Source organism: Piliocolobus tephrosceles, chromosome 1 (genome assembly GCF_002776525.5).
Source record: "Piliocolobus tephrosceles isolate RC106 chromosome 1, ASM277652v3, whole genome shotgun sequence".
NCBI lineage: Eukaryota > Metazoa > Chordata > Mammalia > Primates > Cercopithecidae > Piliocolobus > Piliocolobus tephrosceles.
In genome coordinates this window covers 62605407-62626559 of record NC_045434.1, presented here as the reverse complement: position 1 = coordinate 62626559, position 21153 = coordinate 62605407, and the positions used below count along the sequence as shown (strand labels likewise).

General features: G+C 43.7%; 1 protein-coding gene across 8 annotated transcripts; it reads left to right on the top strand.

Annotated features, from left to right (window-relative positions):
* Positions 1-11411: 11411 nt before the first annotated feature.
* RAB29 (RAB29, member RAS oncogene family) lies at positions 11412-19613 on the top strand. 8 transcript variants are annotated; one of them, XM_023186900.1, is made up of 6 exons: positions 11412-11536; positions 11818-12065; positions 14378-14449; positions 15328-15509; positions 16764-16885; positions 17168-19613. In XM_023186900.1, the coding sequence occupies exons 2-6, from the start codon at positions 11942-11944 to the stop codon at positions 17277-17279; spliced, it is 612 nt and encodes a 203-aa protein (XP_023042668.1). In that variant the 5' UTR covers positions 11412-11536; positions 11818-11941; the 3' UTR covers positions 17280-19613. The 8 variants fall into 8 exon arrangements, with proteins under 8 accessions (XP_023042668.1, XP_023042670.1, XP_023042671.1 ...); XM_023186902.1 differs by having other exon boundaries at positions 11428-11536; positions 11823-12065; XM_023186903.1 differs by having other exon boundaries at positions 11443-11508.
* Positions 19614-21153: the final 1540 nt, after the last annotated feature.

The following is a 21153-nucleotide window of genomic DNA, read 5'->3' as shown; positions in this document are numbered from 1 at the left end:
AGTCATTTATTGAGAAATTGGTGCATGGGAACACACTCAAGACGCTAGATGCAGGGTCCTTGCTCTCAAGGAGGTTGTATTCTGGTCTCAGCGTGTCAACTTAGCCTGTGTTGGGGGATTGTGCTATGGGTGCAAGCATTTATGGGTTAAGATTCTCTCCCTACAGAGACTTACAATCTGGGTCAAAATAATGACAGCTATTATTGAGTATTTCCTGTGTGCCTTCACCGTGCACCTTGTAAGCCCTTAGAAACTTAAAATTGACTGACTGCAAAGGGTTTGGAGTCAGATGGGCCTGGGTTCAAATCCCAGCTCTTCTGCCCGTATTTGTATAACCCTAGGCAAATCATTCACCCTCTCTGAGCTTCAGTTTCCTCATCAGTACTAATACTTATTTCATAGGATAGTTATGAGACCTCAGTGAGATAATAAACATAAAGCACTAAGCTCCGTGCCCTGTATGTGCTAAACCAAAAATCCTAATCAACACTACAGTGGGGGAGGGATGAAGGCCAGTGACTAGGTCTTGTCAGTACGCTGGCCATGGGATAAATTCAGGGTGGATAAGGGAGCGGGCCAATGAAAAGGGCACCTGATCAAGTCTTGGGAGTCAGGGACATCTTGGAGGAAGTTGAGAGGAATAGGAGTTAGCCTAGCAGAAAATAGGAGAAAGAGCCGTCCTGCAGAGGGAACAAGAAGCTGAGCAAGGAAGTGAGCCTGATGCCTTTGGGAACTGCAAATAGCTCTGTATGACTGGAGTTGGGAGAGCGGATGTTGATAGCACAACCTTATGAGACGCACGTATTTGTGACAAAGCAGTTTTTCTGAGATGGCAGATACAGAAAGGCAGAGTCAGAGCACAGCCCCACTGAGGTCTCGGACTACAAAGCCTGTGCCAGGAACCACTGCCCACCCAGGACATGCCCCCGTGGGATATGTCACAAAAGTATTGAGCAGATACTGGGTGTACAACATTTGCCAGTCTCAAAAATCTGCCTTTTATCACAGCCTGTGCTCCAGTACTAACTCTTCAAAGCAATGTTAATAAGGCTATTAAAGGTTAATGGAAGGAGGATAATTGCTTGTTAATTATTATTTATATAGTGTTTCACTGTATAATATACTATATATATACTTTTAAATGATAGACTCATTTGTAACAATATTATCTCTAATAACGCTATGAGATAGATATTATTGCAATTTTACAAGAGAAAAACTGAGGCTCAGAGAAAAGTTAAAGGTCTTGCCCAAGGTCATATATTCACACCCAGGTTTCTTAGCCCAGTGCCTGCCTTCTATGCCTGGAGCCAGATGAAATGACTAGCCATGGTGCCCCTTTATAAGGAACATAAAACATCGCTAAAACGATCAGAAAAATGGGTGCCTATTACCTCAGTTTTGCATATAAGACACTATACATGACTGCAAAATGTTAATTTTTTACCGAAATAGTATCTTCCAATGGACATTTAAAGTCATGCCTCCCAGGCACCAGCCTATCTCTGATGGTATTTTTGTAACATAATTACAGGCAACACTACCAATTCAGAGGTCAGTCAGCTGACAGTCTCCTGAACTTAGTTGTCTCCTTTAGCTAAACTTCAGAAACCAAATAATGCCTAGTATAATGCTGTTTACTGTACTGTATTTTTATTACATTATCTAAAAATGAAATATTTTAATATGGCACCCATGAAAATGTCCGGCTTGAATGATTAAAAACAAAAAAAACAAATTCTAGAGCCAGGCATGGTGGTATGAGTCTATAGTCCCAGCTACCCAGGAGGCTGAGGCAGGAGGATCAGTTGAGCTCAGGAGTTCAAGTCCAACCTGGGCAATTTGGTGAGACTCTCATTTCAAAAAACCAAAAATCTCAATAACTCAAGAAAAAAAAAGAAATTGCAGAAAAGTGAAGACAGCTTGGCCAACCAAAAAAGAATGTTTAAACATAATTTCAAAGACTTTACGGCCATATTTACATTCAGTTAAGTATGAATGACTAATATCTAGTCATTGGTGATTTTTTTAAGTTAAATGAAAAACATGTCCAAATAAGTTTAAATGTTATGTCCTATTCAGTCATATTTATATGATATACAGTCCTTGTTTTGACATATTTTTTATTATATTCAAATATTAAATGAAAGAAATGTTGAACAATTGTATAGAGAACATTACGTTAGAAGAGCCCCAAATTGCAGCCTTCTTGGGATACCCACATGTTTATCTGTCTTTTGCTCTGCCACAGACTGTCATGCATATAACTTTCAATCATATTACCTAAATTGTTAACTACTTCACAAATTACTCAGAAATAAAGTATGTGGTTTTTAGGAATTCGAAATCCATGGAAACAGAGACTAAAGCTTTAAGAGGTTAACTTTAAGACCTGCCCCAGGTGTCAAAGATGGAATATTAACTACAGTCTCCTGATTGGCAGACCACACACCAAACCACCCTTCAATACAGGCTCAAGAAGGTAGCGGGGGAAGATGTCACCATGGCCAGAAGTACTCTTGGGGGACTCACTTCCAAGCCAAAAACAAGACCACTGATCTCTCACCCTCATAACTCTCATCCTGTGGAGCCAGAATAGTCCATCATGTACCCACTGATGCTTCTACTCATGCTTCTACATTCTATATCTCTCGCTTAGCTTAACATCTAGGTTATCTTTTTCTGTAGCAGGGTCAAAGCTGGCTGCCAGAATCCTCTGGGATGACCCAGGGCTTACCTAGAATTTCTCCTGCTTCTCCAACCAGACACAATTGCCAGGCTGCCTTCGTCAATCAGGGCAGATTCTTTTTTTCTTTTTTTTTTCCTTCAATAAGTAGGGGTCCTGTTTTCCACCTTTAGGAATGAGGAAACTCAGAAAACACACTGAGGATGCTGTACTCTTCTGGGAAGGCTCCCTCGTCCCCACACCCAGCTTAATTTTTTAACATAGTTGTAATGAGAGGTAGACAGACATAGTAATAGATTTGGATCCCAGTTCTCTCAGCTTGCAGCCATAATTAGCCTCTTTTGGTCCCCAAAATGGAACAATAATGCCATCTCTGTGGGGTTGCTAGGCACACAGAAGATTCGATAAACAGAAGCTTTTATGATGATGATGATAACACGGGTTGAATTAGTAGTAGTGATAATATGAAGGAACTGGTGAATGAAGAAGTGGATAGCTCTGGAGTGATGCTGGGTTTTTTTATGGGTGTTTTTGTTTTTGTTTTTGTTTTTGTTTTTGTTTTTGTTTTTTGAGATGGAGTCTTGCTCTGTCACCCAGGCTGGAGTGCAATGGCGTGATCTCAGCTTACCGCAACCTCCACCTTCCAAGTTCAAGCTATTCTCCTGCCTCAGCCTCCTGAGTAGCTGGGATTACAGGCATGCGCCACCACGCCTGGCTAATTTTTTTGTATTTTTAGTAGAGACAGGGTTTCTCCATGTTGGTCACGTTGGTCTCGAACTCCCGACCTCAGGCGATCTGCCTGCCTCGGCCTCCCAAAGTGTTGGGATTACAGGTGTGAGCCACCACGCCCAGCCAATGCTGGGTTTTATCCATCTGTGACATGGGTGCAGCTGAAGCTGGACAACGCTGAGCAGTGAGGAGGACCAGCCCGTTTCACAGCTAGGTTTCCACTGGCTATGACCCAGCTAAGCTAAGCCAACTGTGACCCTGAGCCCAGCCTCAACCTCAGAGGCTCAGAAACCGAGTCCCATTCAGACATCATCCCACTCAGGAAGGCTGACAGACCCCACACAGCCCCAGAGGCCCATGCATAAGACCAGATGCCAAGTGGTCAGTGGACTGGACAGACACATCAGCCTGACCAGCACATTCACTCCTGGAAGCCAGCCACATGGGAAGGCAGATGATCAGAAAGTACCTGGAAAGTCAGGAATCCTAATAGAGAAGTTAGTTTTAAAACTCAAAAGTCCAGCAGGCACCAGGCCTTGTTGTATTTGGCTGCATGAGTCTGCACAATAGGGATACCTGACAGAGGGCCAGATATTCTCGTAAGACTCTGGTCCCTCTGCCAGACAGCCCAAAGAAGTGAAGCCAGAATTCTTGCAGAGTCTCCTTTCTTTGCCTCTGAGACCTTTCTCTGGATCAGTGCATTCCTTCTTTAGGTGTGTTTATACCTTCTGTCAGTGTCACCTCCTGCCTGGGCACCTCTCATTACATGTGGATTTCACAGTTTATCTCTGAGAGGGGTGGGAGGACAATGCTACTTTTTTTTTTTTTTTTTTTTGAGGCGGAGTCTCGCTCTGTCGCCCGGACTGGAGTGCAGTGGCCGGATCTCAGCTCACTGCAAGCTCTGCCTCCCGGGTTTATGCCATTCTCCTGCCTCAGCCTCCGGAGTAGCTGGGACTACAGGCGCCCGCCACCTCGCCCGGCTAGTTTTTTTTTTGTATTTTTAGTAGAGACGGAGTTTCACCGTGTTAGCCAGGATGGTCTCGATCTCCTGACCTCGTGATCCGCCCGTCTCGGCCTCCCAAAGTGCTGGGATTACAGGCTTGAGCCACCGCGCCCGGCGCTACTTTCAAGTTCTTGGCAAGGAAAGGCAGGTTATCAGTGGGTAACTAAGGATGGCCTATGGGTGCAATAATTTCTGCTTTCCTCACCTCCTAGAGAGTTGAAATAACATAGGAAATTAGAACAGTCATGTCCGTGTTGGAAGGGAACTTTATTCTGTTTCACAGATGATACTTTCCTATGCCATACTGACAGTTGGGAACCACACAATCAGTTCTTTAAAGCAAAATTTTCTCTTTAGTTTTCACTTTTTTCCTGTCTTCTTTCCTTGGCCTTTATTTGGGGTGAAAGGAGGGTAGCCACAGAACGAGGTAAATGTGGCAACCAAGGCAGTGAAAACTATATTTTGATGTTTTCCCTATATACTCCCAGGCCCAAAACTGGCCTAGACCCTTGGCACGGGCAAGCAGAGGAATGATTGGCAGGCTGCCCTTTGAACTTGCCAGCCTTTCTGTCCCAAGGGTTTCCTTGGGCACCTTGCTGCAAAGTCTTCCGGCTGAATGCTTAGCTGGGTCACAGGCATTTCACCAAGCTGCCTGCCCCTCCCCAAAGCAATCGCCAAAAAGTTATGATCATCGAAGTGAGTCTGGAGGTTGGGGCTGAGGAACAGCTGTAACCTCTTGGCCTCACCCTTCTCTGGGTCTGCCCTCTCCTCCATGCTGCTGCTGGGCCATTTGCTGTGACACTGCAGTCTTCCTTTCATGTTACAAAGCATTTTTCCACTCTGCTCCTAGGACAATGGTGGAGGCTCTGGAGATTATATAAGCTGTTTCTCTCGTATTTGAAGTCAAGCTCCAAAGTCCTTAGGACATTGCCTGGCACTAGATCATTTCTTCAACAAGTGTTCATTGAATTCATAGTGTAGGCATCACCAATAGCTACCTGACATCAGCAACATTCTAAGATGCTCACCATGTCCTCTGTGTGGGGCTCTTCCCAAAATGTTTCTTAAATCTAATCTTGAGGAAACAAACAGACAATCCAGGATATGAGACTTTCTATAAGGCAACTGGCATGGACTCTAAAAAGAAAGTCAATGTTATAGAAAGTTTAAAAAAAAGAAGGCAAGGGATTATTATAGACAGTACTGTCCAATAGGCCTTTCTGTGATGATGGAACTAGTTTATGTCTGTGTTGTTCAATATAGTAACTGCTTGCCAAATATGGCTACTAAGCACTTGAAGTGTGACTAGGCAACTGATGATGTCCCATTCAGACATCATCCCACTCAAGAAGGCTGATAGACCCACACAGTCCCAGAGGCCTATGCATAAGACCAGATGCCAGCTGGTCAGTGGACTGGATGGACACGTCAGCCTGACCAGCACATTCACTCCTGGAAGCAAGCCACATGGGAAGGCAGATGATCAGAAAGTACCTGGAAAGTCAGGAATCCTAACAGAGATTAGGTCTCTAAATTTATTTATTTTAATTAATTACCTAAAAATTTTTTTTTAGAGATGAGATCTTGCTATGTTGCCCAGACTGGTCTCAAACTCCTAACCTCAAGCCATCCTCCTGCCTCAGCCTCCTGAGTAGCTGAGATTGCAGGCAGGAGCCACCAAGCCCAGCTAATTTTGTATAATTTAAATGTAAATAACCACACATGGCTACTGGCTCTTGTATTGGACACAGCATGCTCCTAAGATTGAAAGAGACTAAAGAAATAGAATAACCAAATTCCATGCATGAAACTTCATTGTATTCTGGATGAGAGGTGAGGAGAAAATGAGAAAAAAAATATTGGGGAACTATAGAGAGATGTAAATGTAAACTGTTTATTAGATGATATTATTGGATTAAGGTTAATTTTCGTAGGTGTGACAATGGTATTTTGGGCTGGGCAAGGTGGCTCACTCCTGTAATCCCAGCACTTTGTGAGACCGAGGCAGGCAAATCACTTGAGGCCAGGAATGTGAGACGAGCCTGGCCAACATGGCAAACTCTATCTCTATTAAAAATACAAAAAATTAGCTCCGTGAGGTAGAGTGCACCTGTAGTCCCAGCTGCTTGGGAGACTGAGGCAGAAGAATCACTTGAACCCGGGAGGCAGAGGTTGCAGTGAGCCAAAATGGTGCCACTGCACTCCAGCCTGGATGTCAGAATGAGACTCTGTCAAAAAAAAAAAAAAAAAAAATTGGTATTTTGGCTTCGTAGGATAATTTTGTTATTAGGAGCTGTATGTTGAAGTATTTAAGCTTGAAGTGTCTTTGAAGTATCTGCTACTTACTTTCAAACAGTTCAACACACACACAAAGAGACAAAGCAGATATGGCAAAATGTTAGTAACTGGTAAATCTTGATTAAGGACATATTAGTATGCATTGTACTCTTAACTTTTCTATGGGTTTGAAATTTTTCAAAATAAAAAGTGGAAAGTAAAAAGTACAAAAGAGAGAGGCAGACACATACAGGAAGTGTGATAGTAATAGAGCAAGGCTGATCCCTTTCCCCAGCTTCTAAACTATATGTTCCAAACATATACCAGTTGACCCTTGAACAACACGGGTTGGAACTGCACAGATCTGCTTACACAGGGCTTTTCTTCCTCTTCTGCCACCCCTGAGACAGCAAGACCAAACCCTCCCCTTTCTTCCCCTCCTCCTTGGTCTATTCAACATGAAAATGCCAAGGGTAAAGACCTTTATGATGAACCGCTTCCACTTAATGAATAGTAAATATATTTTCTCTTCCTTATGATTTTCTTAACACATTTTCTTTTCTCTAACTTACTTTATTGTAAGAATATAGTATATGATACATATAACATATAAAATATGTGTTAATCGGCTGTTTATGTTATTGGTAAGACTCCCAGTCAACAGTAGGCTATTAGTAGTTAAGTTCTCGGGGAGTGAAAAGTGACATACGAATTTTTGACTGGAGGGTAGGTAGGCGCTCGTAACCCCTGAGTGGTTCAAGGGCCTACCATATGTGCAAATCAATTGTTTGGCACCTTGAATATATGTTCTCTTTCTCTTATAACCATCTGTCTTTAAAACTGCAATCAGAACTACAATTTAGTGTTGAAGAAATACACCTTTCGGCTGGGCACTGTGGCTCATGCCTGTAATCCCAGCACTTTGGGAGGCTAAGGCAGAGGGATCACTTAAAGTCAAGACCAGCCTGGCCAACATGGTGAAACCCCATCTCTACTAAAAATACAAAAAAAATTAGCTGGGCATGGTGGCAGCCACCTGTAATCCAACCTACTCGGGAGGCTGAGGCAGGAGAATCGCTTAAACCCAGGAAGTGGAGGTTGCAGTGAGCCAAGATTGCGCCACTGAACTCCAGCCTGGGCAGCAGAGCGAAACTGTGTCTCAAAAAAATCAGAAGAGAAGAGAAGAAAAGAAAAGAAAGGAAGGGAAAAAAAAGAAATACTCCTCTCATTCCCATCAAAGAAATGATTACTACTTTGAGAACTGTGACTTTCAGGGATTTGCTAATCTTCCCTCTTAAATCTTAACTCCCCACCTTTCTGATTTTGGAAGCTAAGAGTAGTTCCTTTCACAGATGATCAGGAGCAAAGGCAAAATTTTGAAGGAAAAATTTACTTTTTTTCTGTTTTCTTCTAGGCTAGACATGCTGGTTGCTTATATAAGTTAAATAATTATAAATTGGTCACATAGTTAAGTGACCAAAGTGCAAATATAATATAAATGCTACAGGCCAGGTGCGGTGGCTCACACCTATAATCCCAGCACTTTGGGAGGCCAAGGCGGGTGGATCACAAGATCAGGAGTTTGAGACCAGTCTGGCCAACACGGTGAAACCCTGTCTCTACTAAAAATACAAAACTTAGCCAGGTGTAGTGGCACATGCCTGTAATCCCAGTTACTTGGGAGGCTGAGGCAGGAGAATCACTTGAACACGGGAGGCAGAAGTCACGGTGAACCAAAATCACACCATTGCACTCCAGCCTGGGTGACAAGAGCAAGACTCCATCTAAAAAAAAAAAAAAAAAGAATATAAATGCTACAGGTGACCAATAAAGGCTGTAATAATAAGGGAAATGTTTATAAATAAGTAGATATTTAAGTCAGGCCTTGAAGCACCATTTCTCAAAGTACCATTTCTCAAAATAGAATCTGGCCTAGCAATCACATAGGTACTTGTTAAAAAAGCAGATTCACCTGGGTCCTCCCCTAGCCCTACAGAATCAAAATGTATTTAACTAGTACCCCAGGTAGATGATTCTTATGAACACTAAAATTTTAGAACTTACAGTGACCTTTATGACAATCTACTCTCACGTAGTGAATAATATAGTTTCTCTTCCTTTTGATTTTCTTAATAATATTTAAGTAAGATTTAGCTATTTTTTTTTTTTTTTTGTATTTTTAGTAGAGATGGGGTTTTACCATGTTGGCCAGGTTGGTCTTGAACTCCTGACTTCAAGTGATCCCCCTGCCTTAGCCTCCCAAAGTGCTGGGATCACAGGCATGAGCCACAGCGCCCAGCCGAAAGGTGTATTAGAAGATATTTAAGTAAGATTTAGAAACCTGAAGAGTATTCTGAAAGGTGATGCATCCTGGACAAAAATAGAAAACCAAAAATGACATTGGGCTTTAAAAGAGCATAAGGAACCTCACCTTGTTGGAGGGAGGAAACTCCCATTTGAAGTCGGGTGAGATAAAATTGGTTAGGTAGGCTGGGGCAGGTGCATAGAAAGCTTTGGACACCAGCTTCAGGGAGGTTGGCCTTTTTGTTGAAAGATAGTTGGTAGATAAGGAAGAACAAACAATGGTGTTTTAGGAAAACCATCCTGTGCAGTTGTAGAGGGTGACTTAAAAAGAAAATAAACTCAGGGAAACCAATGAACAGGTTACTGTGGTAATGCAGATGTGAGATGGTGAAAGCCTTAACTAGGAAAGTGTTATTTGTTGATTACCTGGGTGAGAAAATTATCTGTACACCAAACTCGCGCAACATGCAGTTTACTCGTGTAACAAACCTGCATATGTACCCCTTGAACCTAAAATAAAAGTTAGAGGAAAAAAAAAAAAAGAAAGTGTTACTGGATATGAAGCAGAGAGGATGAGTGGGAGAAACCACTTACTGAAGAAACAATCAATCAGATATGGTAACTGACTTTTTTTTTTAAAGGGTATAGGCCAGGTGCGGTGGCTCACGTCTATAATCCCAGCACTTTGGGAGGCTGAGGCGGGCAGATCACTTGAGGTCAGGAGTTCAAGACCAGCCTGGCCAACATGATAAAACCCTGTCTCTACAAAAAATACAAAAATCAGCCAGGCTTGGTGGCATGTACCTGTAGTCCCAGCTACGCAGGAGGCTGAGGCACAAGAATCACTTGAGCCCAGGAAGCAGAGGTTGCAGTGAGCCAAGATAATGCCATTGCACTCCAGACTGGGCAACAGAGTGAGACTTCATCTCAATAAATAAATAAACAAATAAATAAATAGGTATAAAGGGACATGTGTAAAGGAAATAATAATTCTCAGAATCTGAAGTCTACATGGAGGGAAGAAATAATGAGACCAGTGACAGAAATAGGGAAGCTGAGAAAAGGAGCTATTTTTGTGGCAATGTAGTAAGAGGAAGGATGTGGCAGGACATCCAAATGGAGGCACCTTTTGGGCAGCTGAATATCACTGATCAGAGATAAAGAACAAATAAAGTGAAGACAGATCTTTGACACCAAGGACAATTCATTGAAGAGTTTATAGAATGATTGACTCAAAGACCAAGAATCGAGCCTTATGAAATACTTAGAGGGAAATGGGATGGAGAGAAACCTGAAAGAAAACGATAATCATCAGAGAAGTAGGGGGATGACAAAGAAAGAGCAGTGTCATAGAAGGCATAAGGGAAACAAATGTCAAGGAGTGGTCAACTATGTCAAAACGAATAGGAACAGAGAAAATTGGATCCTTAAAGATGAGTAGCCTGGCCTAACCTCCTCTACCTGAGTAACAAACATTCTGGGCAAAATATATTGTGAATCACGCTGATGTTCTTTCCCCACAAAACATAAGTGACAGCCTCTCTATCAAGAGACCCAGGCAAGATTTCACAGTGTCTGGTCCTGGGCTGTTTTCCCATGGCCCTGCTGGTTCTCTTCCTCTGTTTCTAGAAAAAGTCTAGAAAATGCAGCTCTCTTTGCTTGCCATTGAGCTCATGTCCTGCCAACGCCTACCTAAGTGGCAGGCAAGTCAGTAAAGTTTCAGGCTGAGAAATTAAAATTATTTGCCAAACACTAGTTTTATGATTATCTATTAACAACAGCCACTACGAATCGAGAAGGATTCCCAGTATGTTTCAGTTAGCCTCTACCTCAAGTGATACATGAGTAGTATGGTTAGAATAGGCATTGTAGAAGTATGAATGGGGAACTGTCTCCTGTTTCCTGTCTATCTTTATTTTTATTGCTGGATATTAAATGCTGTAACTTTTGGCATATGTTTTTTTCCAAAGAATGGTCTCTTGGGTCAAGTTTTCCTGAACTTGCCTGGTATTGGGCAAGTTCATACAGAAAATATGAGTCATTTCACAAAGTCCTGGGCTTGTCTATCTATTTGAAGGAATAGGAAACGGACTTCACTTGGAGCATTATGGATGAGGCTTGGACTTTTGCTAACGAAATAAGTTTTAGTCTTAACTCCGTTAAACCTTTAAAGACAGGGGAAGACTATCTGGGGATGGATTCAGGCCAGTGAGATCACGTTGCACAAATCTCCTCTTAAGGGATCTTTACTGACCCAGAATTGTTTCAAAATAAGATTCCGAACTGTTGAAGGAGTTTTGAAGCCTTGAAACTTTGTGTAGGTTGGCTTAAAACGAAAAAAAGAATACACTACATTTCCCAGGAGGCTTCGCGGGTGAGCCTCCGCACTCGGCTGGTTCTCTTTACCGTGAGGAAAGCTGGGAAATGTAGTGCTCCAGGCAACCCTGCACGTGACGCTGGCGGAGGAGGGCGAGAGAGAGGCGCGGGACGGCGCCTAGGGAATAGAAAGGTACCGGCTGCTCCTTCCTCACAATTTGGTATGTGCTGCAAGGGGAGGGTCCTCATCATCTGGCCCCAGTGGTGTAATGAGCTGACTGGGATTCAGTCACTGACTCGGAGCAGCTCCGGGAAAGTCCTGGTGGGGAGGTTCCGAGGCGCCTGGTCCCGTTTCTCGGCAGTCAGGCCAGGAGGGGGTGGGGAAGGTGCGAACAGCCGGGGGCTCGGAGCTTGCGCCCTGCGCCCCACCCAGGTTGCGGCCGCCCTGGGAGGAAGCACGTATAGGTTGAGTGCAAAGTTTCCTTTTTTGTTTTCTCGTCAGAGCAGCCCACACAGGCGGTGGGTGGGAATGCCTCACTTCAGTTTGAAGAGGGTCCGGAGCCAAAGGGGTTAAAACAAGCGACTCCCCCACTTCCCGCCTCCCTAAAACGCACACCCCGCTAGCCATGGGCAGCCGCGACCACCTGTTCAAAGTTCTGGTGGTGGGGGACGCCGCAGTGGGCAAGACGTCGCTGGTGCAGCGATATTCCCAGGACAGCTTCAGCAAACACTACAAGTCCACGGTGGGAGGTGAGACGTCTCTCGGGGAACGGGGAGGAGGAGGCCTCGACCGCGGACTCGAGCTGGGGACCCAAGTGGGATCCGGATTTGCTGTCGGTTGTTGGGTCCTTCTTCGGGTCAGGAAGTACTGTCTGGGAACCCGAGTGGGATCGGGATTTGCTGTCGATTGTTGGGTCCGTCTTCGGGTCAGGAAGTACTGTCTGGGAACCTAGATGGTGTAATTGCCGGGTGTTTCGTTTACACGCCTCTCTTGAGTTTCCCCAGTTAGATTTTTCCCAACCTGACCCCACTGCCAGGAGAAAGGTAAGAGCAAAGGCGTGAAGATGAGAAATAGGGAAGGGAGGATGAGGATAAGCAATTGCTGTTTATTGCAGGCGCACTGTGACCTCAAGTCTCCAGCCTTTCAGCTGTCTGGCATCTCTCCAATCAGCAGAAGCAGCTGAGATCCTCTGGGGGCCTCCTGGTTAGGTGCCGGCTGGGGCTGTAGTTCTGCCCCTCTGTTGAGGAAGGACCCGCAAGGTGTTTAACCTGGCTTCAGTGGGAGAACGCAGGAAGCGGAACTGGTCTGAAGGACTCTAGCTTTGTTGTGGGGCTGTGGGTGGGATGGAAAACACAAAATCCCCAAACGAGCCCCTTGGCTACGCAGTCAGATGCGCACGAGGGCTGATGAGCTGTGTTTTTGTCCGTTGATTGCTTAAATAAAGGTAACCTAGGAATTCTTCGAAGAATGTGAAATATACCACTTCTCTGACCTATCTTCCCACCACTTTTTTCCTCAAACTGAAGAAGGTAGGGAGGAAGGGAACACTGAGTTCATTCATTTCTTTCCCGGGTGTGGCCTCTGGACTCAACTTGTTATTTTTTCAGAGGTAGAAATGCCTTATTGTTAATTAGAAGGTATTTAGGAAGAGCTGGTGATGGGGGAGAGTAACTTAAAATTTTCTCTCTTAAAAGAACTTGTTTTAAGGGGAGAAAAACGTCCAGTGGAAAAAGTGAAAATGTGTGCTCCTGTTCATATGGAAGTTTAAAAAGAAATTAAGCATTTACATTGCAATGAAAACATTTTCCTTAAGAACCCCCAGTAGGGCCCAGTGCAGTGGTTCATACTTGCAATCCCAGCACTTTAGGAGGCTGAGGCAAGAGGATTGCTTGAGCCCAGGAGTTCGAGAGCAGCCATGGGAAACATGGCAAGACCCCACCTCTACAAAAACTAAAGAAAAAAGTAGCCGTGGTTCCGGCTACTCCGGAAACTCAGACTAGAGGATTGCTTGAACTCGGGAAGTCGAGGCTTCAGTAAGCCCCGTTCACACCACTCACTGCACTGTAGCCTGGGCAACAGAGTGAGACCCTGTCTCAAAAACAAAGGAACCAAAAATTTAAGTCTGGCAAAATTAAAGGTTCAAAGTTTCAGACACACTATCCTGACCTCTCGGCCCTTCCTCTCCTAAATAATATAAGGGTCCCTATTTCACGGATTTGGGTTAAAATTGGCCTGCTATTAATAGTTAATTTTTAACAATTGCTCTAGTTTTCCTTTAGCAAAGAATATAATTGACTCTGGCTAATATTTTTTTTCAGGGTTTCGTCTAAATTTCCCTTAGCTGTGAATCCTGTTACACATGTGAATGATACTATTTCCAAACCTCAGAAATTACTGTGTTTCTCTCCTTAGCCAAAAGCTTTTCCCCATGGAATACTTAGCCTTAAGGAGTCTCAGCATCTGCAGACTTTGTGGTAGATTCCAGCAGGACTCTTCAGCAACATCCACGCGGTGTCTTCTTGGGACTCCTCTGGGACCTTTTCCGTTTATTCCATTCTTGCCCAAGATAATACCTGCAACCTTATGGTGGATGTAGAGTTCCCCAGGGTGTGTTGTTTTCATAATACAATTTGATTAGAAACCAGCAGTGAAATTGAATGTGGAAGATACAAAAACAACCACATTTGTCTCATTTCCCCCTTCTCCCCCATCACCCCTTCCCTGAGAAAACCCCCTAAATCTCCCAGAAACTCTTTAACCTGAGAATGAGAGTTGTTTTCATAGTTACTCCCACCCCCAGTCTTGGAGACAAGTAGTAGCAAACAAATGAGCTTGACAGGAGAGTAAAAGCTGGAAACTCCTTTGGAGAGTGAGTATGAACCATCCATCTCACACTTAATACACACGTGTGGACTCATCTCAGTGAATTGAGGGCTTAAAGATAAACATGGGATTCGAGTTGTGTGTCCATCGGGTTGTCACTGCCTATTTGATTTGAGTTTATCCCTATTCATTTTTTACAGTGAAATTTTATTAAGGTATAATGTACATATATTTTCAGTGGATTTTGCTCTGAAGGTTCTCCAGTGGTCTGACTCCGAGATAGTGCGACTTCAGCTGTGGGATATTGCAGGTAAATGGGAGGGCTGGATAGGAATGAGGGGAGAAATTTTGATTTAACCAGGAAACTCTGAGAAAAAAAAAAAATGGGGCAGCAAAGCCAGAAATTGTTTTTCTGAAGCTGAAATGATTGAGCTGCTCTGAGGACACACGAGCTGAATAGGTGCAGAGCTTTTGTAGATGTTTTGCCCTGAATAGATCTAGAGCAGTCTCTATGTGGATGGAGGGGCTGGCAAGGTGGTGGATTGTCCAGACTATAGTGCACACTCCCACAGCAGGGGAGGGTACTTTTTCTAGGTTTAAGGCTGACCTTAGTGAAAAACAAGATCCCCAGAAAATAGATACAGTAAAAACAGTGAATCCTTATTATGTGCCAAGCATTCTTCTAAGCATTTTAAATTCACTGACTCATTAATCCTCACACCAACCCTATCATAAAAGCTACTGCTTTTGGAGAATCACTTGAACCTGGGAGGCGGAGGTTGCAGTGAGCCTAGATGGCACCATTGCACTCCAGTCTGGGCAACAGGAGTGAAACTCTTTAAAAAAAAAAAAGAAAAGAAAAAAGCTACTGCTTTTATCTTTACTTTACAAATGAGAAATCTGAAGCACTGAGAGCTTAATTTGCCTGAAGTCAATAGTATGCAGCAGAGCAGGGATATGGACTGGAGCAATCAGGGTGCGGAATCTGCCTTGGAAATAATCAGGCTTCATTATCCCTTTACGGGATAGATAGAAAACCAAGAGTCAGAGGGGGAAAGTGAGTGACTCCCTCTGCCACATATGCTTACTACCCCCTCCACAAGAAATGGGGAGAGGCTGAGGTGTTAGAGAGGATGTGGAGGCTGGCTCTTGGGTCACCTTCTTGAGAACTCTCCCTTTTCTCCCCAGGGCAGGAGCGCTTCACCTCTATGACACGACTGTATTATCGGGATGCCTCTGCCTGTGTTATTATGTTTGATGTCACCAATGCCACTACCTTCAGCAACAGCCAGAGGTGGAAACAGGACCTAGACAGCAAGCTCACACTACCCAATGGAGAGCCGGTACCCTGCCTGCTCTTGGCCAACAAGGTATGTGGCCAATCTCAGACAATGGTCCCTAGCCTGCCGGGCGCCGTGGCTCACGCCTGTAATCCTAGCATTTTGGGAGGCCGAGGCGGGCAGACCGCAAGGTCAGGAGATCGAGACTATCCTGGCTAACATGGTGAAACCCCATCTCTACTAAAAATACAAAAATTTAGCTGGGCGTTGTGGCGGGCACCTGTAGTCCCAGCTACTTGGGAGGCCGAGGCAGGAGAATCGCATGAAACTGGGAGGCGGAGCTTGCACTGAGCCAAGATCGTGCCACTGCACTCCAGCCTGGGTGACAGTGTGAGACTCTGTCTCAAAAAAAAGAAAAAAAGAAAGAAAGAAAATGATCCCTTGGCCGGGCGCGGTGGCTCAAGCCTGTAATCCCAGCACTTTGGGAGGCCGAGACGGGCGGATCACGAGGTCAGGAGATCGAGACCATCCTGGCTAACACGGTGAAATCCCGTCTCTACTATAAAAAATACAAAAAACTAGCCGGGCGAGGTGGCGGGCGCCTGTAGTCCCAGCTACTTAGGAGGCTGAGGCAGGAGAATGGCGTAAACCCGAAAGGCGGAGCTTGCAGTGAGCTGAGATCCGGCCACTGCACTCCAGCCTGGGCGACAGAGCGAGACTCCGTCTCAAAAAAAAAAAAAAAAAAAAAAAAAAAAGAAAATGATCCCTAGCCTCTATCTGTGGTTAGAAAGGAAGTAAAATCTCTGATTCTGGGCATCCATTTCCCCTTCTTAAGTTGGCAGAATCATCTCTACCTCCTTTCAAAGGATGTTAAGGGTGAGACTTTCCTTTTTTTTTCCCCCCCGAGTCGGAGTCTCGCTCTGTTGCCCAGGCTGGAGTGCAGTGGCGCGATCTCGGCTCACTGCAAGCTCTGCCTCCTGGGTTCATGCCATTCTTCTGCCTCAGCCACCTGAATAGCTGGGACTACAGGTGCCCGCCACTACATCTGGCTAATTTTTTGTATTTTTGGTAGAGACGGGGTTTCATCGTGTTAGCCAGGATGGTCTCGATCTCCTGACCTCATGATCTGCCCGCCTCGGCCTCCCAAAGTGCTGGGATTACAGGCATGAGCCACCGCGCCCGGCCAAGGGTGAGACTTTCTTTGGGAAGAATGTCAACTGTAAATTTCCAATGCTGGTGTTCTTATCCATTGGTGGAAAAATATTTAAAATCCACAGTATCTGAGCCATATTCTTGTTCCCAGGAAGTTTATGATATTGCCTTTTATTTTTTTCTCTTTACCAGTGTGATCTGTCCCCTTGGGCAGTGAGCCGGGACCAGATTGACCGTTTCAGTAAAGAGAATGGTTTCACAGGTTGGACAGAAACATCAGTCAAGGAGAACAAAAATATTAATGAGGCTATGAGGTAAGTAGCTCATGCTCATAGGCATGCAGAGGTATCCATCTTCCACCGTGGCCCTATGGACCCTCTTTTCTTGTTTCTGAGCCGACAGTGACAGACTGAGCCACTGGAATGCCAGTCCCTAAAGGTCAGGGATACTGTCTTCTCTCCTGAGATAACTGGGGACAAAGGGGCATTTAAACTTTCTGGCTTTACCAAATAGTCTCTGATGATAAACCAAACTACATCTGCCATTTCTGCTTTTCCTCCAAAATAAGCTTCTCAGGCTTATTTTTTGTTTTTTAGAGTCCTCATTGAAAAGATGATGAGAAATTCCAGAGAAGATGTCATGTCTTTGTCCACCCAAGGGGACTACATCAATCTACAAACCAAGTCCTCCAGCTGGTCCTGCTGCTAGTAGTGTTTGGCTTGTTTTCCATCCCAGTTCTGGGAGGTCTTTTAAGTCTCTTCCCTTTGGTTGCCCACCTGACAGTTTTAAGTACATTTGAATTGTCTCCTGACTACTGTCCAGTAAGGAGGCCCATTGTCACTTAGAAAAGACACCGGGGACCTGTGTGCATTTCTGCATCTCCTGGATTAGCCTTTGACGTGTTGCTGGCTCATGTTAGTGCCAGTTAGTGCCTTCTGTGTAAGATCATCTCATCAGCCCTCGATTTGTGATTCAGAATTTTGTGAGAAGGATTATAAATCAGCACCTGCGTTTTAGAGATCATGATTCTCACCTACTTTTGAGCTTATTTTTCCATTTGATATTCATTGATATCATGACCTCCAATTGAGAGGAAAATGAGATCAAATGTCATTCCCCAAATTTCTTGTAGGCCATTGTTTCAGATTCTTTCTGTCTTGGAATGTAAACATCTGATTCTGGAATGCAGAAGGAGGGGGTCTGGACATCTATGGATTTTTGGCTATTAGAAGTGACCCAGAAGTCACTGTATTTTTGAAACTTCTAAAGTCATAATTAAGTTTCTCTTGTCTTGGCATCAAGAATAGTCAAGTTTTTTGGCCGGGCATGGTGACTCATGCCTGTAATCCCAGCATTTGGGGAGGCCAAGACAGACAGATCACTTGACGCCAGGAGTTTGAGACCAACCTGGCCAGCATGGCAAAACCCCATCTCTACTAAAAGTACAAAAATTAGCTGGGCGTGATGGCACGTGTCTGTAATCCCTGTAGCTACTCTGGAGACTGAGGTGGGGGAATCGTTTGAGACTGGGAGACAGAGGTTGCAGCGAACTGAGATCATGCCACTGCACTTCAGCCTAGGTGACAGAGCAAGACTCCATCTCAAAAAAAAAAAAACAAAACGTCGTTTTTAAACTACCTATTTCATGCAATGAGAGCATTTCTTCCACAAAGAGCTTAATCCTCATGATAGGGTTGTCTAGTGTCTCCAATTTGCAGGTTTCTGGGTTGATGTCTTAATGCATAATACTGCAAGTGACATCAGTTGGCTGTGATGCTTCAAAATTGGTCTGCTCCTCACAGCTTTGAGAATCTAAATGGAAGAAGAAAAGGGAGAAGTTAACAGCCTCCACTGGGGCAACTTTGTGAGCACATAGGCACTTAGTCATAGAAAACATATTACATGCAGGCCCTAGCCTGAGGGAGGAAAGTGGATAGACAGAAAATCATTAGGTAATTTAAGTACTAAATTGGACAGGGCTTTTTAGTATCAAATCACTACTAGACCGTTTAATTTGTTAAATTCTCTCTAGGATGGTGATTTATAACCTAACCAAAGTTATCGATATTCTTAGTAAATTCAGAGGCCTGAAGTTCTTTGATAGACCTGAAATAAGTTTGCTAAGTCAGTAGTTCCCAAATCTGGCTGATCAGGAATACCTGGGAAGTTTGTTAAAAATTTTTTAAATATTTTAAGATTTTTGGGTCCTGAGCCGCATGTAGCGACTCACGCCTGTAATCCCAGCACTCTGGGAGGCTGAGGCAGGTGGATTGCCTGAGGTCAGGATTTCAAGACCAACCTGGCCAACATACTGAAACCCCGTCTCTACTAAAAATACAAAAAATTAGCTGGGCATGGTGGCGGGCGCCTGTAATCCCAGCTACTTGGGTGGCTGAGGCAGGAGAATTGCTTGAACCCGGGAGGTAGAGGTTGCAGTGAGCTGAGATCGCACCATTACACTCCAGCCTGGGCAACAAGAGTGAAACTCCATCTCAAAAAAAAAAAAAAAAAAGATTTTTGGGTCCCAACCTCAAACCTACTGAATCAGAATTTCTAGGGATGAAGCCTAGGAATGTGTTGTTTTCAAAGCTTCCCTGGTGATTGTGATTAGCCTGGTTTGAAAACCATTCCTGGAGAACTTGGTAAAGATGCAGAGACCCAGGCCTTTTGTATTTACATTTAAATACAAATCCTGGGTTTCTATATGTTCTGTTAGCTTTTTGGGTGATTCTGCTACACAGACGTTGAAAACCACTGCCCTAAGAGATCAGAGGCCACATATCAGAGAGAGAAAAGGGGCCAAACCCTTTGGTGGTTTGTTGTGTGTTTTTTGAATGCCAATTATTTTAATTTGCACAGTCTTCTGAAACCTTGTATTAATAGTTCTCTTTTGTATTACCATTTTCAGGTAGCATTATGATTACTATGATTCTGAAGATAATAGTGGAGTAGCAAATTTCATTGATATGAAGAGATCATTGATTTTCATTCATTGGTTTGAACACCTGCAAAATCACAAATAAATGAGAACTAAGTCTTGTATTCATGGTAGTTATTGGCCTTTAATGTGAGTTTGTCAAAGTGCTGTTTTATACTGATAGCTCAAGAGGATTGCGGAAATGGAGACTTTATTTTTTAAATACCTGTTTATTTTTTAAATACCTTTTCATTCAAATAAAATTTTTAAATTTTATTTTTTAAATTTTCGATTCAAAGGATACGTGTGCAAGTTTGTTACATGGATATATTGTGTGATGCTAAAGCTTGGGTTTCTGCTTAGCCTGTCTCCCAAGTAGTGAACATAGCATCCAGTAGGCAGTTTTTCAATTCTTTTGGGAGTTCTCTCTCCCCACTTTTGGGAGTCCCCAGTGTCTGTTGTTCTCATCTTTATGTGTGTGTCCAATGTTTACCTCCCACTTACAAGTGAGAAATGCAGTTAAATACCTTCTTTTAAAATGAAGGTAAATATTATTCTGTTTACCTGTTAACTTACTAATACCAATTGCTTAGATCCATCTGCCTAGTACCAATTCAGTACTTGATGTAACATGCCAAATACTGCTTGAAAATGTGACCTTGTTGAAAAACTGAATGTGCTTTCTTTTCCCATTTGCTGACTCAGGATTTAGCTGCCTTTTCAAGCATTGCTAGAGGCTGGCCAGCCAGCCAGCCCTTCTGGATATTCTCTCCCAACTGGTGAACATTACAGGCCTGAAACTAATTAAAGAAGGAACTGAAATATAACTAATTCTTCTTCATGCCCCTACCCATAAAAGAAAAGCAATTATGATTAGGAAAGTAAAATATTTACATGAATGGAAATGTGATGCTACTAAAAATAATTAGGTCTTATCATTCAGATGCTACCTCGTTGGTGCATTCAAAAGGGGTAGCGTCCAAAATTGTTTGGAACATAGATATTGTAGCCCCTCCCTAGAGACGGACCTATATTTGAGACAAGATGCTTCTCCAACCACTCAGGTGGCTTTTGGCCAAAAAGAAAACAGTTCCCCAAGAGTGTTCTCAGAAACCCTAAGGGAGGGCTGAGAACACAGCTGTGGGGTAGTGTCTGCCCTGGCTTTCTTCTTTGAATAGAAGAAATTTGGTCACTTAGCTGAGTGACCACATAAGCGGGGCAGAGGAGATTGTAGGTCAGGGAAGGCCCTTCAGCGGTAAAGAATGGTTTGCTGCTTTATCACTGCTATTGAGCCAGAATTACCCCCACGATGTTTCCCTGATTCACTTTCTCCAGCTGGGGTCCCTCACTGTTTCCTATTATCTCCAGATTTAACTTTTTCTGTAGGTGGTCTCTCTTCGGTCCTCAGGATACTATCTCATCTAACATGAGGCCTTTCTTGAGCCTGATACTTTTGTACGCAGTGGCTAAGGCCGTGGTTAGAGGATGTAAAAATTTCCATAGAATTCTGTAAAATCTAGTAACCAGATTGCTCAAGGAAACAAAACTCAATGCACTTTTCCCCTCCACCCTTCTTGGTTCACTGTGTATAGGAAGATTTCCTCAGCTGTGTAAGTGACTCATCTGTTAAAGCCAAATAACCCCCAAAGCTGCAGGTTAGAATAG

Coding starts and splice junctions, on each gene's coding strand:
- RAB29 (XM_023186900.1), top strand. CDS start 11,942: ATGGGCAGCCGCGACCACCTGTTCAAAGTTCTGGTGGTGGGGGACGCC. Junction 14,450..15,327: donor TCAGCTGTGGGATATTGCAG/GTAAATGGGAGG, acceptor TTTTCTCCCCAG/GGCAGGAGCGCTTCACCTCT. Junction 16,886..17,167: donor AATATTAATGAGGCTATGAG/GTAAGTAGCTCA, acceptor TTTGTTTTTTAG/AGTCCTCATTGAAAAGATGA.